Source organism: Schistocerca americana, chromosome 1 (assembly GCF_021461395.2).
Source record: "Schistocerca americana isolate TAMUIC-IGC-003095 chromosome 1, iqSchAmer2.1, whole genome shotgun sequence".
Taxonomy (NCBI): Eukaryota; Metazoa; Arthropoda; class Insecta; order Orthoptera; family Acrididae; genus Schistocerca; species Schistocerca americana.
This window is the reverse complement of record NC_060119.1, coordinates 570,004,210-570,024,459: the sequence shown is the minus strand read 5'-3', so window position 1 is coordinate 570,024,459 and position 20,250 is coordinate 570,004,210. Positions and strand designations below refer to the sequence as shown.

The 20,250-nt window shown below is 38.8% G+C and overlaps 1 protein-coding gene across 2 annotated transcripts in view; it reads left to right on the top strand.

Annotated features, from left to right (window-relative positions):
- Positions 1-20,250, top strand: part of LOC124606678 (serine/threonine-protein kinase 10) — a 164,967-nt gene that overhangs the window by 96,500 nt on the left and 48,217 nt on the right. For both annotated transcript variants that reach the window (XM_047138704.1, XM_047138695.1), the window contains exons 8-13: positions 9,258-9,342; positions 9,673-9,860; positions 11,640-12,159; positions 17,750-18,265; positions 19,600-19,784; positions 19,964-20,109. In XM_047138704.1, the coding sequence (XP_046994660.1) occupies positions 9,258-9,342; positions 9,673-9,860; positions 11,640-12,159; positions 17,750-18,265; positions 19,600-19,784; positions 19,964-20,109 (1,640 nt within the window). The remainder of the gene's footprint in view (positions 1-9,257; positions 9,343-9,672; positions 9,861-11,639; positions 12,160-17,749; positions 18,266-19,599; positions 19,785-19,963; positions 20,110-20,250) is intronic.

Here is a 20,250-nt window from a genome sequence, read left to right as displayed (position 1 = left end):
TACTCCTGCCGTCCTACAAAATTTGCACCCCAGACCATAACTCCAGGTGTAGGTCCAGTGTGTCTAGTACACAGACAGGTTGGTTTCAGGCCCGCATCTGGCCTCCTAAACAACACACAGCCATCACTGGCACCAAGACAGAACCAGCTTTTATCATAAAACACAACAGATCTCCACCTTGCCCTCCAATGAGCTCTCGCTTGACACCACTGAAATCGCAAATGGCAGTGGTTTGGAGTAAGTGGAGTGCATGCTACAGGGCATCTGGCCGTGAGCTATCCATGAAGTAACTGATTTGTGACAGTTTGTTGTGTCATTGTGGTGCTAACTGGTGCTCAAAATGCTGCTGCAAATTTAGTACAATGTGCCAGAGCCATAAGCCGAACATGGTTTTCTCTCTGGGTAGTGCCAAGTGGTCATCCAGAGCCTAGACCACCGCCACCAACAGTCATGTTACTGTGGCTACTTTCCTGCCAGGCTTTTCTGCAGTATCGCGGAAGAAACATCTAGCTTCTTGTAGTCCTATTACATGACCTTGTTCAAACTCAGTGAGGTGTTGATAAAGGAATTGTTGTCTAACATAACTGACCAATTCCAGTCTCAAAAGCCACTAATGATCATGACTGTTACAGCATGTATTTATAGCAAACCTGATCTGCATCCTCATAGTGCCACTACTAGTGCCTCTCTTATGCAACTGGCTTGAAATTTGAATAGATACATCTGTCAGATCCCAAATTTCATTTAAGTTGCCCAACTCCTCCTTGGTGTTGTGATTTTTTTTCTGTCAATGTAGATATAGCTCATTAATTATTTGTTAGTCGAAACCCGAGCTATTGTAGCCAGTTACAATTTGTTTTTGTTCCCACTGAACAATTTGAAGAGTTAAACCTCCGTCATTGGGTGGATTTATGTCATTTAATAAGGCACATATGTGTTTTATATGCAACTGCTGGGTAACCTGCGGCATTGTCTGTTAGCAGGGAAAGAAGGCGCCTCTGTTTTAGTACAGGGCTCAATGTAATGTGGAGGATTTTGAGCTTTTTTGTTTCAAACATTGTTCTGTTTCTGTCGCCTGCTACCAGACAGTGGCGCATGTTACCCAAAAATCGTACACAAAAATTACATACATGCCTTATTAACCCTTTAAGGCCTCAGTTTTTATTCTTTGACTTCGACAATTCTCATTTCTTTTTACGTTGCCATAGTAAGTTGGAAATTGATTTAGTAGAAAGAAAACCAGAGAAATGCGGTTTTTGGGCCTTAATTTCATTTTTTCAAAAGGGTTTGAGAGTCCCGTCAAGTTATAATGTTATAGTCATTGACAATGGTACTTCACAAGAAGTGGTATAGATAAAAAAAAATTTGCCGTAATTCACACGCAAAAACATTGGGAACACTTTCAGTGAGGTCTTGATTCTGATGAGTGAACCTAAAGACATGTCCTACAGGGCAAAGTCTATGTTGATGATTCAGTAGTCTTGGCCCATAGAAGAAAGTTATATTCAGGGGTGTGACAGGAATGACCTATTGAAGCAAAAAGTCTTGTAAACATTGGCTAGAGCTGTGAGCACTTCATCATCTTCGGTATTGTGAAACAAATCTCTTGCTTTCCTTTTTTAGAGAGGAAAAGATATGGATCATAATAAGAAAAAACTCTAGTAAAGATGGGTTGTAAAGCGCATATGTTAAGAACTATGAGTACTTATGCAGTAGAAGAGATGTGTTTCATGGAAGTGAAAATGAACATGTGCTCATAGCTCTTAAAGTGTGCACTCTAGACTCTTGTGTTTACTGGACTTCCTTTTCTAGTTTTGGTCCATACTACCACCTCTCAAAATACAGAAAGCAAGGAGTTTGCTGTAGAAGAGATAAAGCACTGCTCACACCTCTTGAAGTTATGCATTTTAGAGCCCATGTTTTCTAGAATTTTTTGCTTCAATTAATTTTTACTGCAGAAGAAATATTAAATTTAATTGATGAAAGGAGAAAATACAAAAATGCAGTAAGTGAAGCAGGCAAAAAGGAATACAAACGTCTCAAAAATGAGATCGACAGGAAATGCAAAATGGCTAAGCAGGGATGGCTAGAGGACAAATGTAAAGATGTAGAGGCTTATCTCACGAGGGGTAAGATAGATACTGCCGACAGGAAAATTAAAGAGACCTTTGGAGAAAAGAGAACCACTTGCATTAATATCAAGAGCTCAGATGGAAACCTAGTTCTAAGCAAAGAAGGGAAAGCAGAAAGGTTGAAGGAGTATATAGAGGTTCTATACAGGGGCGATGTTCTTGAGGACAATATTATGGAAATGGAAGAGGAGGTACATGAAGATGAAATGGGAGATATGATACTGTGTGAAGAGTTTGACAGAGCACTGAAAGACCTAAGTCAAAACAAGGCCCCGGGAGTAGACAATATTTCATTAGAACTATAATAATTCCAATCCCAAAGAAAGCAGGTGTTGACAGATGTGAAAATTACCAAACTATCAGTTTAATAAGTCACAGCTGCAAAATACTAACACGAATTCTTTACAGGCGAATGGAAAAACTGGTAGAAGCTGACCTCAGGGAAGATCAGTTTGTATTCCGTAGAAATGTTGGAACACGTGAGTCAATACTGACCCTACGATTTATCTTAGAAGAAAGATTAAGGAAAGGCAAACTTACGTTTCTAGCATTTGTAGACTTAGAGAAAGCTTTTGACAATCTTGACTGGAATACTCTCTTTCAAATTCTGAAGGTGGCAGGGGTAAAATACAGAGAGCGAAAGGCTATTTACGATTTGTACAGAAACCAGACAGCAGTTATAAGAGTCGAGGGATGTGAAAGGGAAGCAGTGGTTGGGAAGGGAGTGAGACAGGGTTGTAGCCTCTCCCTGATGCTATTCAATCTGTATATTGAGCAAGCAGTAAAGGAAACGAAAGAAAAATTTGGAGTAGGTATTAAAATCCATGGAGAAGAAATAAAAACTTTAAGGTTCACCGATGACATTGTAATTCTGTCAGAGACAGCAAAGGACTTGGAAGAGCAGTTGAATGGAATGGACAGTGTCATGAAAGGAGGGTATAAGATGAACATCAACAAAAGCAAAACGAGGATAATGGAATGTAGTCGAATTAAGTCGGGTGATGCTGAGGGTATTAGATTAGGAAATGAGAGACTTAAAGTAGTAAAAGAGTTTTGCTATTTGGGGAGCAAAATAACTGATGATGGTTGAAGTAGAGAGGATATAAAATGTAGACTGGCAATGGCAAGGAAAGCGTTTCTGAAGAAGAGAAATTTGTTAACATCGAGTATTGATTTAAGTGTCAGGAACTCGTTTCTGAAAGTATTTGCATGGAGTGTAGCCATCTATGGAAGTGAAACATGGACGATAAATAGTTTAGACAAGAAGAGAATAGAAGCTTTCAAAATGTGGTGCTACAGAAGAATGCTGAAGATTAGATGGGTAGATCACATAACTAATGAGGAAGTATTGAATAGGATTGGGGAGAAGAGAAGTTTGTGGCACAACTTGACCAGAAGAAGGGATCGGTTGGTAGGACTGGGTCTGAGGCATCAGGGGATCACCAATTTAGTACTGGAGGGCAGTGTGGAGGGTAAAAATCGTAGAAGGAGACCAAGAGATGAATACACTAAGCAGATTCAGAAGGATGTAGGCTGCATCAAACCAGTCTCAGGACTAAAGACCACAACAACAACAATTTTTACTGTCATATCCCTGAATACGTCTGTGTTCCATGGGCCGAGGCTATTGAATCTCCAATGCAGAGTGATTAAAATTCTTCTGGATGTTATGCTGCATCATTGCTAAAAAACTAACAACATTAATAAACTAAAACCGATGTTTCCGCCAACTTGAAATGTCCTTCCTCAGGTCACGACTGGTTTTGCATGGGGATAGGTGCTTCTATTTATTACAGACTATCAGTGTCTGACATCACTGCTGTAAAACTTTTAATTGGCCCTCTAATATGGTTGGTTTGTCATGACGTAGGGGAAGATGGAAGGAAAGAGGCTATTCATGGATGCCCATGTCGTCAACAATTAGTAGCTGTCCACCAATCAGCATTCGGCTTCTGGACGGAAAGTTTTCCTCCTGGTGTGCGCAGAAGTGGACTGACAGTTGTTCTACAAGTATTTGTGCAGGTATGTCCGCGTCCTGTGACATAAAAGGCTTCAGTGAACGGCTAGGCAATGCCCTCCGCCGACGAGATTTCAAACAGATTTTTCGAAGCAGTCACAGGATCCACGAAATGGTAGGTTCCACCAAGGATGTAGTCAACAATCTTAACACTGCAGGTGTTTACGAACTACGGTGTGTGTGTGGAGCTGCCTACATAGGAGAAACAGGGAGACCTGTCAGCTTACGAGTAGCAGAACACGAACGCTATGTACAATTACAACAACATAATAAATCGGCAATAGCGGAACACCACTGTGACTGTGGACAACCTATCAGGTTCCAGGAAGTCCGAGTACTAACTAAAGAATTGTGGATGCGAGAACACAAAATACGGGAGGCGATCGAAATTATTAAGCAGCCTGACAACATCAACAGAGAAGATGGCTACAAACTCCCGGCGTCCTGGCTGCTGGCCATCCCAGTCCAATGGGCCATGAGCGGTCGCGGGGCAGAAGCTACACGGGACTCAGACGTATCAGCACAAACACTTGTAGAGGTCCACTTCCGCACACACCAGGAGGAAAACTTGCAGACCAGAAGCCGAATGCTGATTGGCGGACAGCTACTAATCGTTGACGACATGGACATCCATGAATAGCCTCTTTCCTTCCATTTTCCCTTACGTTATGACTAGCCAGTCATATTAGAGGGCCACTTAAAAGTTTTACAACAGTGATGTCAGACATCTATAGTCTGTAATAAATAGAAGCACCTATCCCCTTGCAAAACCAGTCATGCCCTGAGGAAGGCTGTTGCAATTCGGCGGAAACGTCAGTTTTAGTTTATTATTGTTGTTAGTTTTTTAGCAATGATGCGGCATAATACCCAGAAGAATTTTAGTCACTATGACACTGGCCGCGGAAGCGTATGTTCTTACTCCAATGCAGACTTTGTTCCATGGGACGTGACTTGTAAACCACACTGTATATAGTAAAAATCAGACTTTCCACATGTCCCATGACTAGCAATAAAAATAGCCATGATCGTAAAGATTTTGAGTTCAAATTTCCTTTGAAAGTGAAAATCCCTTCTTTCATTCTGAGAAGAGTTGGGAGATATTTCTTTTTGTCTCTGGTTACTTCAAATATAATTTCGTAGTATTCTGTTGATGGTGTTATTTCTTCTTTGTTTGGTGTATAAATTGTTGAGTTAGAATTCTTCAAGAACATATTTTATTGCAAAATCACTTCTTTCATCATTTGGTGTATCAGTGTCAGATGGAAAATCCTCCAGAGTAACTCCAGTATCTCCTTATCTTACAACATTCTTGCCATGTCCTGTCATGCAAAAACATGAAGCTATAGTCCTGAGGGGATTTAAAAGTACAGAATTTTTTATACAAATATTTTCTAAAAATCTTAAATATCTTTTGCTTCTAACATTATTCGACTTACCAAGAAATAGAGAAAAAAAAATTTGAAGACAAGATTATCACAGTAAGCACTCAGAATTTGGCACAGGATGACCCACATCTTACTGCATGAAACTAAATAGTGTGAGCACTGTGTGCAGTGAGATAAAAAACTGCCCTGTATACACGACTAATACTCTGTGGAAGTTCAGCAGTGTGTTAACAGCATTCCAAACAATGAATAAATAGGGCACTGCAGCCCATGTCTCATGTCCTAATGATCTGACGTTTTGCCATTACAGTTTACATATTGTCTTTCAAATAGTTGTGATAAAATTCACAGAATGTTTCTTTGTATCAAAAATGCATCTTGTACCATTTCACCACATACGCAGATCACCACATACATGGGTACTGTGGATACTGCCTGTGCAGTAAGTTATCTACGCTGTTATACAGACCATTTAATTAAAAAAAATCATTTCCATCCTATTAACAGATGTTTCATATCAGTTAAGAACAAAAAAGTGATATGTTGTGCTTACACAAAAAAAACTGAAAACAACATTGTACATTATTAACAATAAAATGAAAACATGACAAGCCACAATGTAGTAGAGGCCGTTAAACACAGAATCAAATTTCCTCATGACATAGTTGTTCTCTAATAAATGAAGATACAATCCAAAAGATGTTCATTGTAAATATTTGTGCCGTGTTAGGGCCAGTTTGCTGTGCACCTTCTGTGGAAGCAATGTGATTTGTGTAAATCATAACTGTTATGAAGGGACGTAATTGAGAGTGGTGTACCGTCATTATCTGTGGAATTCTTCATAGAGTGAGGCATGTGCAAAAGAGTTTGTTCCTGTAATTATAAAAGAAGTTTAATCATGCAGTGGAAGATAATTATTGCTCATAAAGACTACAGCAACCAGAAAAAATTGTTTTGGAGAGCTTTGTGACAAAGCAAGCTGAGATATTTTTCTTCTCCTCTTGATTTTCCATCTGCCTACTTAAATTTGTTTTTTCATTTTAGAACTAATTACCATTAACATACATGAGTATAATCTGTATTTTTATAAAGAAAGGTTGGCCCTTGTTTTTAAAAAATATAACACCAGATCTAATGTTGTGCTTAGTTTCATGTATGTAATTGATTTTCTAATGTATTTTGACTATTACTAGTTAGTATCTTTCATTATAGGGTGAATCAGGAATTTTTTTGTAACTTAAATTCTATTGTTGATGCATAAACAAACATAAATTCTGTACTAATTATAAACATTTGGAAAACGAAACACGAGCATTCTTTAAGTATTTATTTGGCCCTATTCGAAAACATGTTAGCAAAGTCAGCCCTTAATTAATTCCAAAGTAATTAACAGATTTATCAAAAGTATTGTTTGCATATCTATATATGTTAATTTAATGATTGTGTAAGTTCAGTACCTATTATTGTGAGGATATATAAGGGCCCAATTTTTGGTCACAAGACAGTCAGTCCACTGCTGAGTTTCAGATGAGGAACCTGTGTTGGTTAGAACAACAACATTGCCTCAACTTAACAGTGAAATAAATGTTACACAATTAGGCCGTGTGTTAAAGCAATGACAGTGTCTGTACGAACGTTCTCAAAAGTGTGTTGTAGCAGATGGCGACTATTTTAAAGGGCAATAAAGAACATTTGTTTGTATCTTTCATTTTGTTTGTTGTCTGGTAGCATTCACTGAACTTTTTAGACACACCACATAGGTGATTCTGCATGCATCCCAAAGGACTGGTCAATTTCACCATCTTCATGATGTTTGGAGCCAGTTTGCCCCTGAAACCCACTGATTTGATTGTTTCTTAGTCTCTGCAGTGTAAGGAGTGTAGCCATGTTTCATCCACAGTTATGTACTGACACTGAAACCTAGCAGGGTTTTGATGGAAAAGTGCCAAAACAGCATCAGAATTGGCCACACAGTTGAGTTTATTCTCCACTAGGAGCAAACAGAGCACCCATATTGCTGAGATTTTTTTTTGTACACCCTCTTTCTCTTGCAAAATTGAAAACTGTATCTTGCACTATGACTTTGTCCTCAACTATTTTGCTCACTTTGATTCATCGATCACTTAAGACCATATCTCGGATTTTGTTAATTACTTGGGGATGCTCACTTTCACTGGTCGTCCTGAACACTGTTCATCTTTTGTGCATGTACAGCCACATTTAATCTCATTTAACCAATTGTAAAAAGTTGCAGAGACAGATGTAGATGTGCCCTGAACTTGATTCAAATCAGCTTTGGTCTCTCTTCAGTGTTTTCTTTTTAAATAGATAATGTTTTTCTTTTTTTAAGCAGAGGTGTTTAATCACACTTGAAACTTGCATTTTTCCATGTTGCGAAATAAACATGAGCTTGTTGCTTAAATCAACTGGGACAATGAAACCATGTGATGGATACTGTGGCAACTTTACCTGCCCTCTAGCAACAGATGACACTTACTGCCGGCAAAACATTTTGCTACTATGAGTGCCATCTCTTGGATTTTGTAAGAATTTATTGACTCACCTCATAAATTATTTTCTGTCACAGTTTCAAATACATTACAGTGACAGAATACATCCATTTTCAAGTCATGGCACCTGAAAGTACAAATATGTTCCCTATTAAAACTTTATACAGGTAAAAAGTTACATAGAAAATGTTTATCATGTAATACGCATGAATAGACTTCATTGTATACTGAAATTATTATGAAAGTAGTACATAAAATTTTAACAATCATGGATACATTGTGTGACACAATTTAACATTTCCTTGTAAATAGGTAGGATGTCTGAACAAGGATGTGGGTCATTTGTATGCAGGCACCCTTGTGGAAGTGTTGCTGTGCTTAGAGATTTGTGCCTCATACTTTAGTAATGCTTCTTTACAAGTTATTGCACCATGCTTCTCATCATACTTTTAAATTGCTGTTAGTTGTTTTGACCACAATGTTGGCTACTGGTTTAATCTCCAACAGGACAGGTCATAAATGCACACATTGATTCAGAAATACAGGCATTATTTGAATCCCCAAGCCCATTCTCACTAGAAGTAAGTAGTTTTTGGTAGTGGTGCAGTTTGAAGTGTGGCCCACCAAACTGTGAAATTTTTCCACTCTTAAAATATTTTTTCAAACATGATCAATTGCAATATGTGATATGTTCTGTACACGGATAATCTTGCGGTGTTAAGCCCTAGATTTAGAAATTGTGGTCTCAACATACTGTGGGCATGTGAAACACATAGTTGGCCATATGCAACTAAAATAAGGCTGCGAGTTCATAATCTTTCAGTGCTGTAGTTGGTTAAGAAAAAATTGTGTCTGCTGCTTTGGTTTCCTTCTTTATAGGTGCATCTTAATTATGCTTGTCACTGGCCTCACTTCAAGAATAATGGATTCTAGTGTTCGAGAACAAGTTTGGCCAGTATTGGCTTGCTATGCCGTGTGTTGACACTGATTATAAATAAAAAAAAGTAGTAAACAGTATTAATTTTATAAATGTTATATTAATTTTAAGATGATGTCTTGATTAGGTATTATGGATAGACTAGCTTATTATTTCTTAATTGATAGGTATTTGATATGACATTGCTTAAAAATATTGACAGAAATATTACTAGCCATTTACACAAGAAAATAAATTCACTTATAGTGCAACTACAAACTTCATTTATTGTTGCAGGAGCGGCCCATCTCCCTGCCGCCAATGGGCCTGGAAACAAACGAAGATGATTCTTCCTCCCACAAGAGTGACACTGATGTAAAAAGTAAGTACAGCATTACAAACCCATGAGTTAAGCAAGAAAAGTAGGTAATTTATCAGTATGAAGCAATAGCACAAACCTTTATTGTTAATGATTAATGCTGTGTAATATTGGTGTTACAGTGTAAAGACTGATATTCTAATAACTTTTGATGAACTAAACATTCATAATTACTTCCTCTGTTTTTACTTGCTGTTCACACATTTTTGTTTTGAGAATATACCAGCACTGTTAGAGCCCAGCAGTTATTTGATTGAAACTTAACATAAGTGTGAAAATGGGATGGTGGTTGTGAGAAACGGAAAAATCTGATGAAGTGTGTTCTTGTTACAGTGCTGCCTGACGTTGTGACTCCTGAGGACAGAGAGACTGTAACAATTCCTGAAGACAAAGACACAGCTGTGATATCTGAGAACAAAGATACAGAAGGGCCGAAGAGAGAATTTGAGAAGGAAAATGATGAAAACGAACGAAAGAAGTTTAAAAAGGAAGAGGAGAGAGACATCCCTGATAAAAAGCCTGTAAGCATCACGTGATATACAAGATATATTCAAATTGGTTTGTGGAAGATATTGAAACAGGTCAGATTGTTACCCTATTGTCAAAAACACACACATTTGTCATCCTACAGGCACTCGCACTGAAAACCTTTCCACGATGATTGCTCATTGATGGACAGTGTATCAGGAAGCATGTATGTTGCATTCATGCTCTTGCACTCATTGTAATGCTACTTTGCAGCAGTCTATTGAATATTATGATTTGAACTAGTAGCAGTGACCTAAGATATTCTACTATTTTCTAATTCCATGTAATGAGCTGTGTGGACACCATCTTGTTTGTGCTTTTTTATTGTGTTGGAGGGGGTTTATGAAGAACGTGTTACCACACCCAAAGATATCAAAAGTGGAGCTAATCCCCCATACTGGTGGTTATCAACGTAACGTCAAGAAAATGGCAACAGTTGGTCCAGTCACTGGGGAGTGGGGAGCCACTTTGATATTTCATGGCCATGTTTGATTTTGGAGTGCTGCAATAGGCTCTGACCCCATTTCTATTTGACTACATTGTCCTCCAAGCAGAATCAAGTGTTTGTTTTCCCATGAGAATAATCTCTCTCCAAAGGCAGTTTAAAATTGAAAGACGATAGCTTTGTCAGTAAAACGTAGTGAAAGTCTATACCACCTTCCTGTTTCATACAAACACAGGAAAGAACTAACCTATAGTTACTCTTAACACACAAAAATTCAGTATGAGGTGAGAAGCTCTTTATTATTGGCTACTCATTGACAACATCAAACGACTGCAGGACCATAATCAACATTAAGGTTAAAATATGAATATTGTTATAGTCCTTGATACATCCTATCCCATTAGAGGCCATTCAGTTAGTGGCAGCAGCCCTGTCACAACAGAAGTATTGCAGTCTTACTTTTTAGGTTGAATCTGAACACCATCAACAAAATTTCAAAGTTTGTTCAAGGGAAATTTTGTGAATACATTGATATACGAGGTTCTTGCCATGGTCTCTGGTGGCCTATAATAGAGTAATTGCATTTCCTTTGATTTGTCACACCCATTTATCTTTGTATCTGTATTGCACCAAAAATATTGCACAACAGTACAAATGTTGACAGTGTACATTTTGTGTCTTGTTTGGAAACAAACTTATTCCATTCATTCATGGTGCTTGCTAAAGGGAACAATAATGCCTATTTTCCTCCCCACCCTCAAACTTGACAAACTTGGTACTGCTTGGTTCTGTCTCAAGGTTAGTACAGTAGCATGGATTGGTTTACTGATCAAGAGTTATTTGATACGCACATCTTGTATGGGTTTACTGAATACAATAGCAGAGAGGCATGATGGCACTATGCCGAGCTGTTCCCGTAGAGACAGCAACATCACATTTGAGGGTTGTTGCACTGCTCTCTCTCTCTCTCTCTCTCTCTCTCTCTCTGTGTGTGTGTGTGTGTGTGTGTGTGTGTGTGTGTGTGTGTGTGTGTGTGTGTGTGTGTGTGTGTGTGTGTGCGCGCGTGCGCGCGCGTGTGAGCTTGTGTGCTTGTATGCATGAATGTGTTTTCTATTGTTCTGAAGGCTTCTTCTAAAAGTTAGCAGTGTTGTCACTTTTGCTTCTATTCCTATCAGTGTGTCAGCTGAATAGTGAGTTGTTACCTTTACTCCTATCATTTATGTTGCACCAAGGACTTTTCATATCTGTATTTATATCATAAACTTTATTTATGTTAAGCTAGTTTAGCCGTATAATCTACCAGTGATGTGTAAATGGTGTGTTTTAGGTGCCCAAGAGACAAAATAGTGAAGGCAGCGAACGGAGGGCATCGCATGATAAAGGTCCTGCCCCAAGACCACCTGTTACAACAGCTCAGCAAGCCAAAACAAAAAATGAGCCTCCACCCCCTCCACCAATGCCTCCAATGTCTCTCATCAGTGGTGTGACACAGGATGAATCAGAGGATGCCGACGACGTTCTGCCAGTAACACCTAGTGCTAAAGTTTCTTCTGAAGTTCTCTCCCCATCTGAGCCAGAAGTCCCAGAACAGCTAGACAAGGAGTTACTGCCTCAGTCAGATATTCCAGTGCCAAATGACAAAAGTGATTTGGCCCCAACCCCAGTCCGTCCTACTGTTAACAGGGATTCCACTAGGGAAGAAACTATAGATCATTCTAGTGATGTCAGTGTCAAAGACAAAGTTGAAGAAAACATAGCCCAAGTGAGGGCTGTGCAGGATGACAACTTGGAAAAAGAAAAACGTAGATCCTCACGAAGTTCTTTAGGAGATATTGTTATACTTTCAGGTGAGTCTGAATTTGTAATAATTCAGTCAGCCAGTAAAAGATGCTGGTTTGTTGCAAATTAAAACAGCCATGCCAAAGAATGCAAGCTCTCACTTTCTTTCCCCATGAGAGCTTTTGGTACAAACTACTTACTTACGAGGGTTGTCGATAAAGTAAGGTCTCCAACAAGCTCCCACCGGGACAGAGTGATCTAGCGTAAATCTGACAACAGCACCATTTTCCTTGCTTCCCACACCACTATTCTTGCCAGTCCCCATCTCTCTGTGAAGTCATTCTTGGCATAGTAGCCATTAACGATGGAAGGGAAAATTGACACTCTCGCCAAATGTTAATTGCATTCTGTGATTAGATTTCTGTGGATTAAGGGGTCTGTCCCTATTGAAATCCATCACCGCCAGTTGACCAATGTGTATCAAGAAAAGTCGATGGATATAAAAATGTGCATAAATGGTGTAGGCAGTTCGCAGACAGCCGAACAAATGTGCGACAAGGCTGGTCACAGGCGTCCATCAGTTTCTGACGAGACAGTGACACAAGTCAAAGTAGTTTTGCTTGCAGATTGGTGTGTGACTATGCAAGAGATTGCTGAACTGATTGGTGACATCTCTGAAACTACTGTGGACAAGATTTTGATGGACTTTTGAAGTATTGCAAGGTGTTCACCAGGCGGGTGCCACAGATGCTCACTGATGAACACAAAAAGAAGCTCATCAGAAGTGCTTGAAAGTTTCTGTGCCATTATCGGGAAGAGAGTGAGAAATTTCTGGATTCAGTTGTAACCAGGGACGCGACTTGGGTCCAATACTTTACACCAGAGACTAAGGAACAATCAAAAAATGACAGCATTCCAGTTCTCGAAATGTCAAGAAGTTCAAGCAAACGCCATCAGCGAGGAAGGTGATGGCTTCGGTATTCTGGGATAGGGAAGTACTACAGTCAGCACAGCAAGGGGCTGCAAGACACTACTAACAAAGCTACACCAGGCTATATAGAACAAAAGGAGGGGTTGGTTGACAAAGGCAGTTTGTTTGCACCATGACAATAGCCACCCTCACATCACCAGCACGACAACAGATCTAATTGCCAAATTCATGTGGGAAATCATTGACAAACCTACGTACAGCCCAAATTGGCTCCCAGTGACAAATATTTTTTTTCCCAACTTGAAACAACACTGCATGAGTCAGCGGGAGAGGGGCTCAACATGGGTGTGAAAAAGCTTACGGAGCATCTCAAAAAATGCATTTATCATGATGGGGAGTATGTTGAAAAATAGCTAAAAGTCCAAGCTTTCTGAATCTGTAATGATGTTTACTATGTGAAAAAGCACTGGAGACCTTAATTTACAAACAGCCTTCGTATATTTCATTTATTTGCTGCCATTTACCTTTAGCCTACCATCTGCTGGATAAGACAAATCATCTTTTCAAAATATTAATTATACATCATGTATGCTTTTGTTAATATGACAATTTTTGGACAAGTAATATCACTAAAACTAGCATAGAATGAGATTTGTGGTTACTTGAATATTATTAATTGCTGAAGATTCAGTGTGCCAACTTATGAAAGGTTGCATAAATCCTCTTCTCTGTATCCTGTATGTGAACATCCTTAGGTAAGATACTACTAGAGCTATGGGAGTGGGCAACCTGCTCTATGTCTTGAGTTGAACGTGCTCAACACCTTAGCTGCCTGTTTGTATTTGATACAGCATGATTGATAACTGAATTATGTAAAGAATCTTTCTCTTTTCTTTACATTGCCATTTTTGCAAATGGTAGTTCATGAAACAGTTACAAGTAGAATGGAAACAAATATTTGCACTTTGTACTGTGTAATAGGTTTGTAAGCTGAGTTAAAGGCTGGTGTAGAGTAGTCACATGGTGCTTCAGGATGGAGTACGAGATTTGAAGAGTGCAAAAAAATTCATTAGAGGATTTTTCTATATGTGCTTCACCACAAGAAAGAACTGACTGTCTTGCCAGTGGTTACAGGCCTGATTTGTGTGTTCGAAACTCTCAGGAGTTTGTGGTGGTGTTTTTTTACTGGTAAAAATTTGGAGCATTGCTTAAAATTGGGTTTGTGGTTAACTGTGTTTCACAGTGTACAATTTACTTTCAGTATGGTCTTCATATTTGTATAGAGCATTGAAATATGGAGTATAAAGCAATTTTTCACTTGAGCATGGGACACACATTGTAGCACTTCAGTAATTAGCCCTGTCCAGTATATTTTGGATTTTTTAAATTAATTTCATTGAAGCTTTAACTAGAGATAAGAGAGAGTTATGTGAGTATTTTGTAATAGTGTATAAAATTGTGTGAGTATATTGTAATAGTATATTGGAGTTTTATTTGCGTTCTCCTTAATGTAAACTCTGTTTACTCATATTCAAATCATGCATTTGATGAGAGACGTCCTTAAGGACTCTATTAGGAGCCCAAAACAAGTACATGCTCTTTATGGTAAATTCTTTGTTGGCTTGGCTTGACTTGAAATGAAATGCATATAAGTCATAATTATTTAAGTTTTGTTAGCAGACTGAGTTTTGACAATAACTTAATAGTGTTTAAAGAAATCCTGCACATACATACAGAAGGGTCCAGAAAAATGTAGGCACTTGTTGATAGTTAATATCTTTGGAACAAAATGACACATATTGCAATTTTGAGATGTCCTGTGTGGCTATCCCTCCGGCAACAGTAGGCAGCTATAGGTCGGTCAACAGTTCAACGGCATCGACGTTGTTTGAGTTCTAATGGGGGGGGGGGGGTCATTTTGAACACGCAAAATAACCTTCCCCCGAGCAAGAATTGTAATGGTATGTCACTTTGTTCTGTTATTATTGACTATCAAAGTATGGATGCCTCTGTTCATTTTCCCTTTGCAATAAATTTACCATTAGCAAATCATAAGAAGGTGTGTGGCAAAACATATTGAAGTTTCTTCCTATTCTGTTCGTGGATGAGTCAGGTAAGTTGTGAAGTGGATTTTCACAAGATATAAAATATTCTTCAAAAGCGTGCCAGTTGAGATTTTTCAGTCTCCACTGACATCCATAAGGAAGTAAAGTCCATTTATCACTAAATGTTGATTATATTTCCATACACACTGGGTTATTAAAACATTTATTCTATATAGTTCTCAGGGAAAGTTTTGTAGGACTATAACAAGAAGTTTTGTCTTTCCTGCTATTTATGGAATTGTACACTACTGGCCATTAAAATTGCTACACCAAGGAGAAATGCAGATGATAAACGGATATTCATTGGACAAATATATTATACTAGAACTGACATGTGATTACATTTTCACGCAATTTTGGTGCATAGATCCTGAGAAATAAGTACCCAGAACAACCGCCTCTGGCCGTATTAACGGCCTCGATACGCCTGGGCATTGAGTCAAAGAGAGCTTGGATGGCGTGTATAGGTACAGCTGCCCATGCAGCTTCAACACACCATAGTTCATCAAGAGTAGTGACTGGCATATTGTGACGAGCCAGTTGCTCGGCCACCATTGACCAGATGTTTTCAGTTGGTGAGAGGTCTGGAGAATGTACTGGCGAGGGCAGCAGTCAAACATTTTCTGTATCCAGAAAGGCCCATACAGGACCTGCAACATGCACTCGTGCATTATCCTGCTGAAATGTAGGGTTTCGCAGGGATCGAATGAACGGTAGAGCCATGGGTAGTAACACATTTGAAATGTAACGTCCACTGTTCAAAGTGCCGTCAATGCGAACAAGAGGTGACAAAGACGTGTAACCAATGGCACTTCATCCCATCACGCCGTGTGATACGCCAGTATGGCGATGACGAATACACACTTCCAATGTGTGTTCACCGCGGTGTTGCCGAACAAGGATGCGACTGTCATGATGCTGCAAACAGAAACTGGATTCATCCGAAAAAATGACGTTTTGCCATTCGTGCACCCACACCATCGCAGGCGCTCCGATGCAGCGTCAAGGGTAACCGTGGCCACGGCCTCCGAGCTGATAGTCCATGCTGCTGCAAACGTCGTCAAACTGTTCGTGAAGATCCTTGTTGTCTTGCAAACGTCCCCATGTGTTGACTCAGGGATTGAGACATGGCTGCACGATCCGTTACAGCCATGCGGAGAAGATGCCTGTCATCTGACTGCTAGTTATACGTGGCAGTTGGGATCCAGCACGGCAATCCATATTATCCTCCTGAACTCACCAATTCCATATCCTGCTAACAGTCATTGGATCTTGACCAACGCGAGCAGCAATGTCGTGATACGATAAACCGCAATCGTGATAGGCTACAAGCCGACCTTTATCAAAGTGGGAAACGTCATGGTACGCATTTCTCCTCCTTACACGAGGCATCACGTCAACGTTTCAACAGGCAACGCCGGTCAACTGCTGTTTGTGTATGAGAAATTGGTTGGAAACTTTCCTCATGTCAGCACGTTGTGAGTGTTGCCGCCAACCTTGTGTGAATGCTCTGAAAAACTAATCATTTGCACATCACAGCATCTTCTTCCTATTGGTTAAATTTCGCATCTGTAGCACATCATGTTCTTGGTGTAGCAATTGTAATAGCTAGTAGTGTACTTTTTCCATATTACTGCCTCATTTAAAACCACCTCTGGATTGCAGCAGCAACAGATTAAGAGCAGATAGCTACAGGATTAGTCCCATACCAACATATGTGATAACTGATGAGCGTCGTTTTCAAGCTGGTGCAAGCATTGTATGTCACAGTGCTGAGCACAGAAAAGTGATGGTCCCCACAATTCATTGTTAGTTCCAACATTCTAATGATTGTCAAACACTTACATATGTTTCTTACTGTAAGGTTAAAAGTGATAGTAAGAAGTAGATCAGTGTACCACAAAATTTTCAGAGTATTTTTATAATGATAGTTTAGGTACTGGGGTTGCCATTGTCAGGTAATTTGTAAGCAGTTAGATACAAGGATTTTGTGTTGCTAGTAGTATTAACATAATGTAAATGGATAGATAAAAAAATCTACTCACCAATCAGCAGCAGGGGAACACACACACACACACACACACACACACACACACACACACACACACACAAGGATTTTATGTTTACAAGCTTCCAGAACTAGTGGCTCCTTCAGCAGAAGAGTTGAAGGGGAAGGAAAAGGGGTGAAGGAAAAGGACTGCAGAGGCTTAGGGAAAGGGGTACAGTTAAGAAAATTCACTTTACTCAGACTTGTTCCAAGCTGTCAGTAACCTAGAGGCAGACCACTCTGCCATCATCCTCCGTGCAGAATTTCTCTGAAAATGTGATAAAATAGCAACCTGTCATTTTACATCATTCTGTAATCTCACTACTTAATCTGTTGCTACGAGCTCTCCAGTCCTATTGTGATTGTTAATTACATTAAATGTGACAGTGTTCGGTCATATCCTGACATAAGAACAGTCTGTTGTGAGAAATGAATATACTGTTGCACCATCAGCTGATTTGATAATTTGTAGTCGATAATAGTTGTTTGGATATTTTACTTCGTCTCTCTTCTTTTAAATAGCACAACATTATTTTACTACTTACCTTGTATATTTAGGTACTTTTTTTTTTCAGGGCCCAGCACTGTTGTTGAGCCATCCAGCCAACCAGAAGTTAAGCTAAACAAATCAACAGTGACTATAACAACAGACATGCGTGAAGATATGAGTACAGCCTCAGGAAATGTTACACAAGTTACTGTTGTTACCACCCATCCCCCTGTGTTGTTACCTCCTTTGGAAGGCCCTTACATACCATATGCAGGCAGGACAACAGATGATGGGGAGGTTGTAATAGTGTCTAATGAAACAAACAAGACTCTCATAAATGAATCCTCGACAGATGAAGATCTTTACCATTCGTTAGATTCTTTAGAGACAGGCTCAGAGAATTTGCCCATTAGTATTGTCACAGAGAAACCAGTACGTCTTGATGAAAGTGAAGTGCTAATAGTGAGCCCAACAAGTCATGTCGGTGGTGTAGATGAAGGAGATAATTTAGGTGATACAAGCCATGTTTCAGTAGTAACAGTGGGGGATGATGAACAAGTTCATGATTCTACATTGCAAATGGAGAATAGAAACATTTCAGGTGAGTGCAGAAAGGCAGTCATTTCATCATTTACAGTTTTATGTGTAAGAGGCAGCATGTTTTTTTAAAGATCATTCTGATCTTAGTTTGAACTGTCTGTAACTTTTGAGGTTGTTCTTGTTCATGAAAATCACACCACCTAATAGTTTGTTTCCTCTCAACTTTGATTAATATTGTGACATTAGAATAATTTTTGCATTGACTCTTAATAAAACCTCTGCATTTCTTGTATCTAATTTTTATATATGATTTGTTATTTTGTGTTAGTTTACTGTTGGAGTAATGTATTAAAGTATAGAAGTGCTCAAAAAATCCAGTATACCGTTGATGTTGAAAAAACAACTATATACTAATAAAGCTGCCTCCAAACAACGACAAGTAAGAATAGTCCCAAATCGTTATACTATATCACCCCTGCAATGGAGAAGAACCATATAAGGTGCTTTAATGGCGCTAATAAGTTCTTCTACTGCTGTCTGATGACAAATGTTAAAATAAGATTGGTCTTCTTCAGGCCACATTGATACTTCAGATAAGGCTGGAATTCTTTCGAAGTTAAGCACTGAAGGCAAACCCTCAAGACAGTTGAAGAAAATCTTTGCAATATGTTATGAGTTTTCCCAATTCCTTTTCATGTGCTGTGGAAGATATTAACAATGGCTTTTGACCGTGGGACTGAGTAGGATATCTCACATCAGCCAATGAATTAATAGTCTTGTTCTGTACATCATACGTTTACATATCTGATCAAATGTCAGGGTGATGCTCAGAACAGTAGGCAGCAAATTTCTGTTTTCCATGCTTCTTTTAAAATAGGAAACACTGCGGCAATAAATATATGAACTGTGGACTGGCTTTGTTATAAGTGGTACTGACAGTGTGATGATACTTCTGATAGTGAGTGTAGTGGGAATGGTGGTAGTTACGAGAGGCAAAACAGTTTTTAGTCATGCTTATTGGATAGTGTTGTAATTAACATATGAACAAATGCTTAAACATTGATATGATGTAAGACCTTTTTCTATTAAAAAACAAGGAAAAATTAAGTAAATTACACAGTGCAATACATGATGCTACATCTCAGTTGTACGGTGAGCTACTTGACTTGAACATTTTTCATACTGTAATTTTTTTAGATAGAGGTGCTGTTTTTTTTGTTAGGTGTTGTATAGAATTTTGTAAAGGGCTGATGAATAATCTATACCATTTATGAAGCTGAATTTTGGATGTGGCCTGAATTGAGACACTTCATTATACTAGCATTGAACAAGATATACTTTGAAAGCATACCTCAAATTTCACAAGCTATGTTGATGGCTTTGTAATTCTCACAGGTCAAGAAAAAGATATAGGCCACACATCAATTCTAGTCAAAGGTACTACTGTAGAGTCAACAGATGTTGACAAAATTGGAGACAGTGCCTCAAGGAGTGCGAAAGTTAATGGAGAAGTTCTGAAAGAAAGAAGCACCAGTGAAGAAGTCCTCATTGTTGTTAATAATTCAACCAACATACAAAAGGTATAATTTTCTTTCTTGTTATCTAACTGAACTGTATTGTGAAATTAGGAATATTAAGAATATGGTTTAAGTTGCCTACTTTGTTACTCGCTGGCACATTATTGTCTTTTCACTATTTTTGTAGAGTGTTTGTCCTTAGGTTTGCAGTTAAAACTGTAACAAAATGTTCTTTTCCTTAGGTAATAAAGGAAAAGAAAGTCCCTGCTTCACTTAATGATGTAGACGACAGCTTCCATTCAGTTTCTAGATCACATTCTGATACTAGCTCAACCCAAAGCAGTGAGCCAGTAACACCACTTTCCAGCACAGGAAAGCTTATTGACAGGTAAGTTTACACATCAATGAATTTATCAATAAATTTGAATATGTGAGGTTTGTAACAATTGCCTGCATTGTATAGTGGGTGGCATTATTACTCTGTTATAACAGATAATTTATCCCTCAATGATTTAATAAACACAGATCT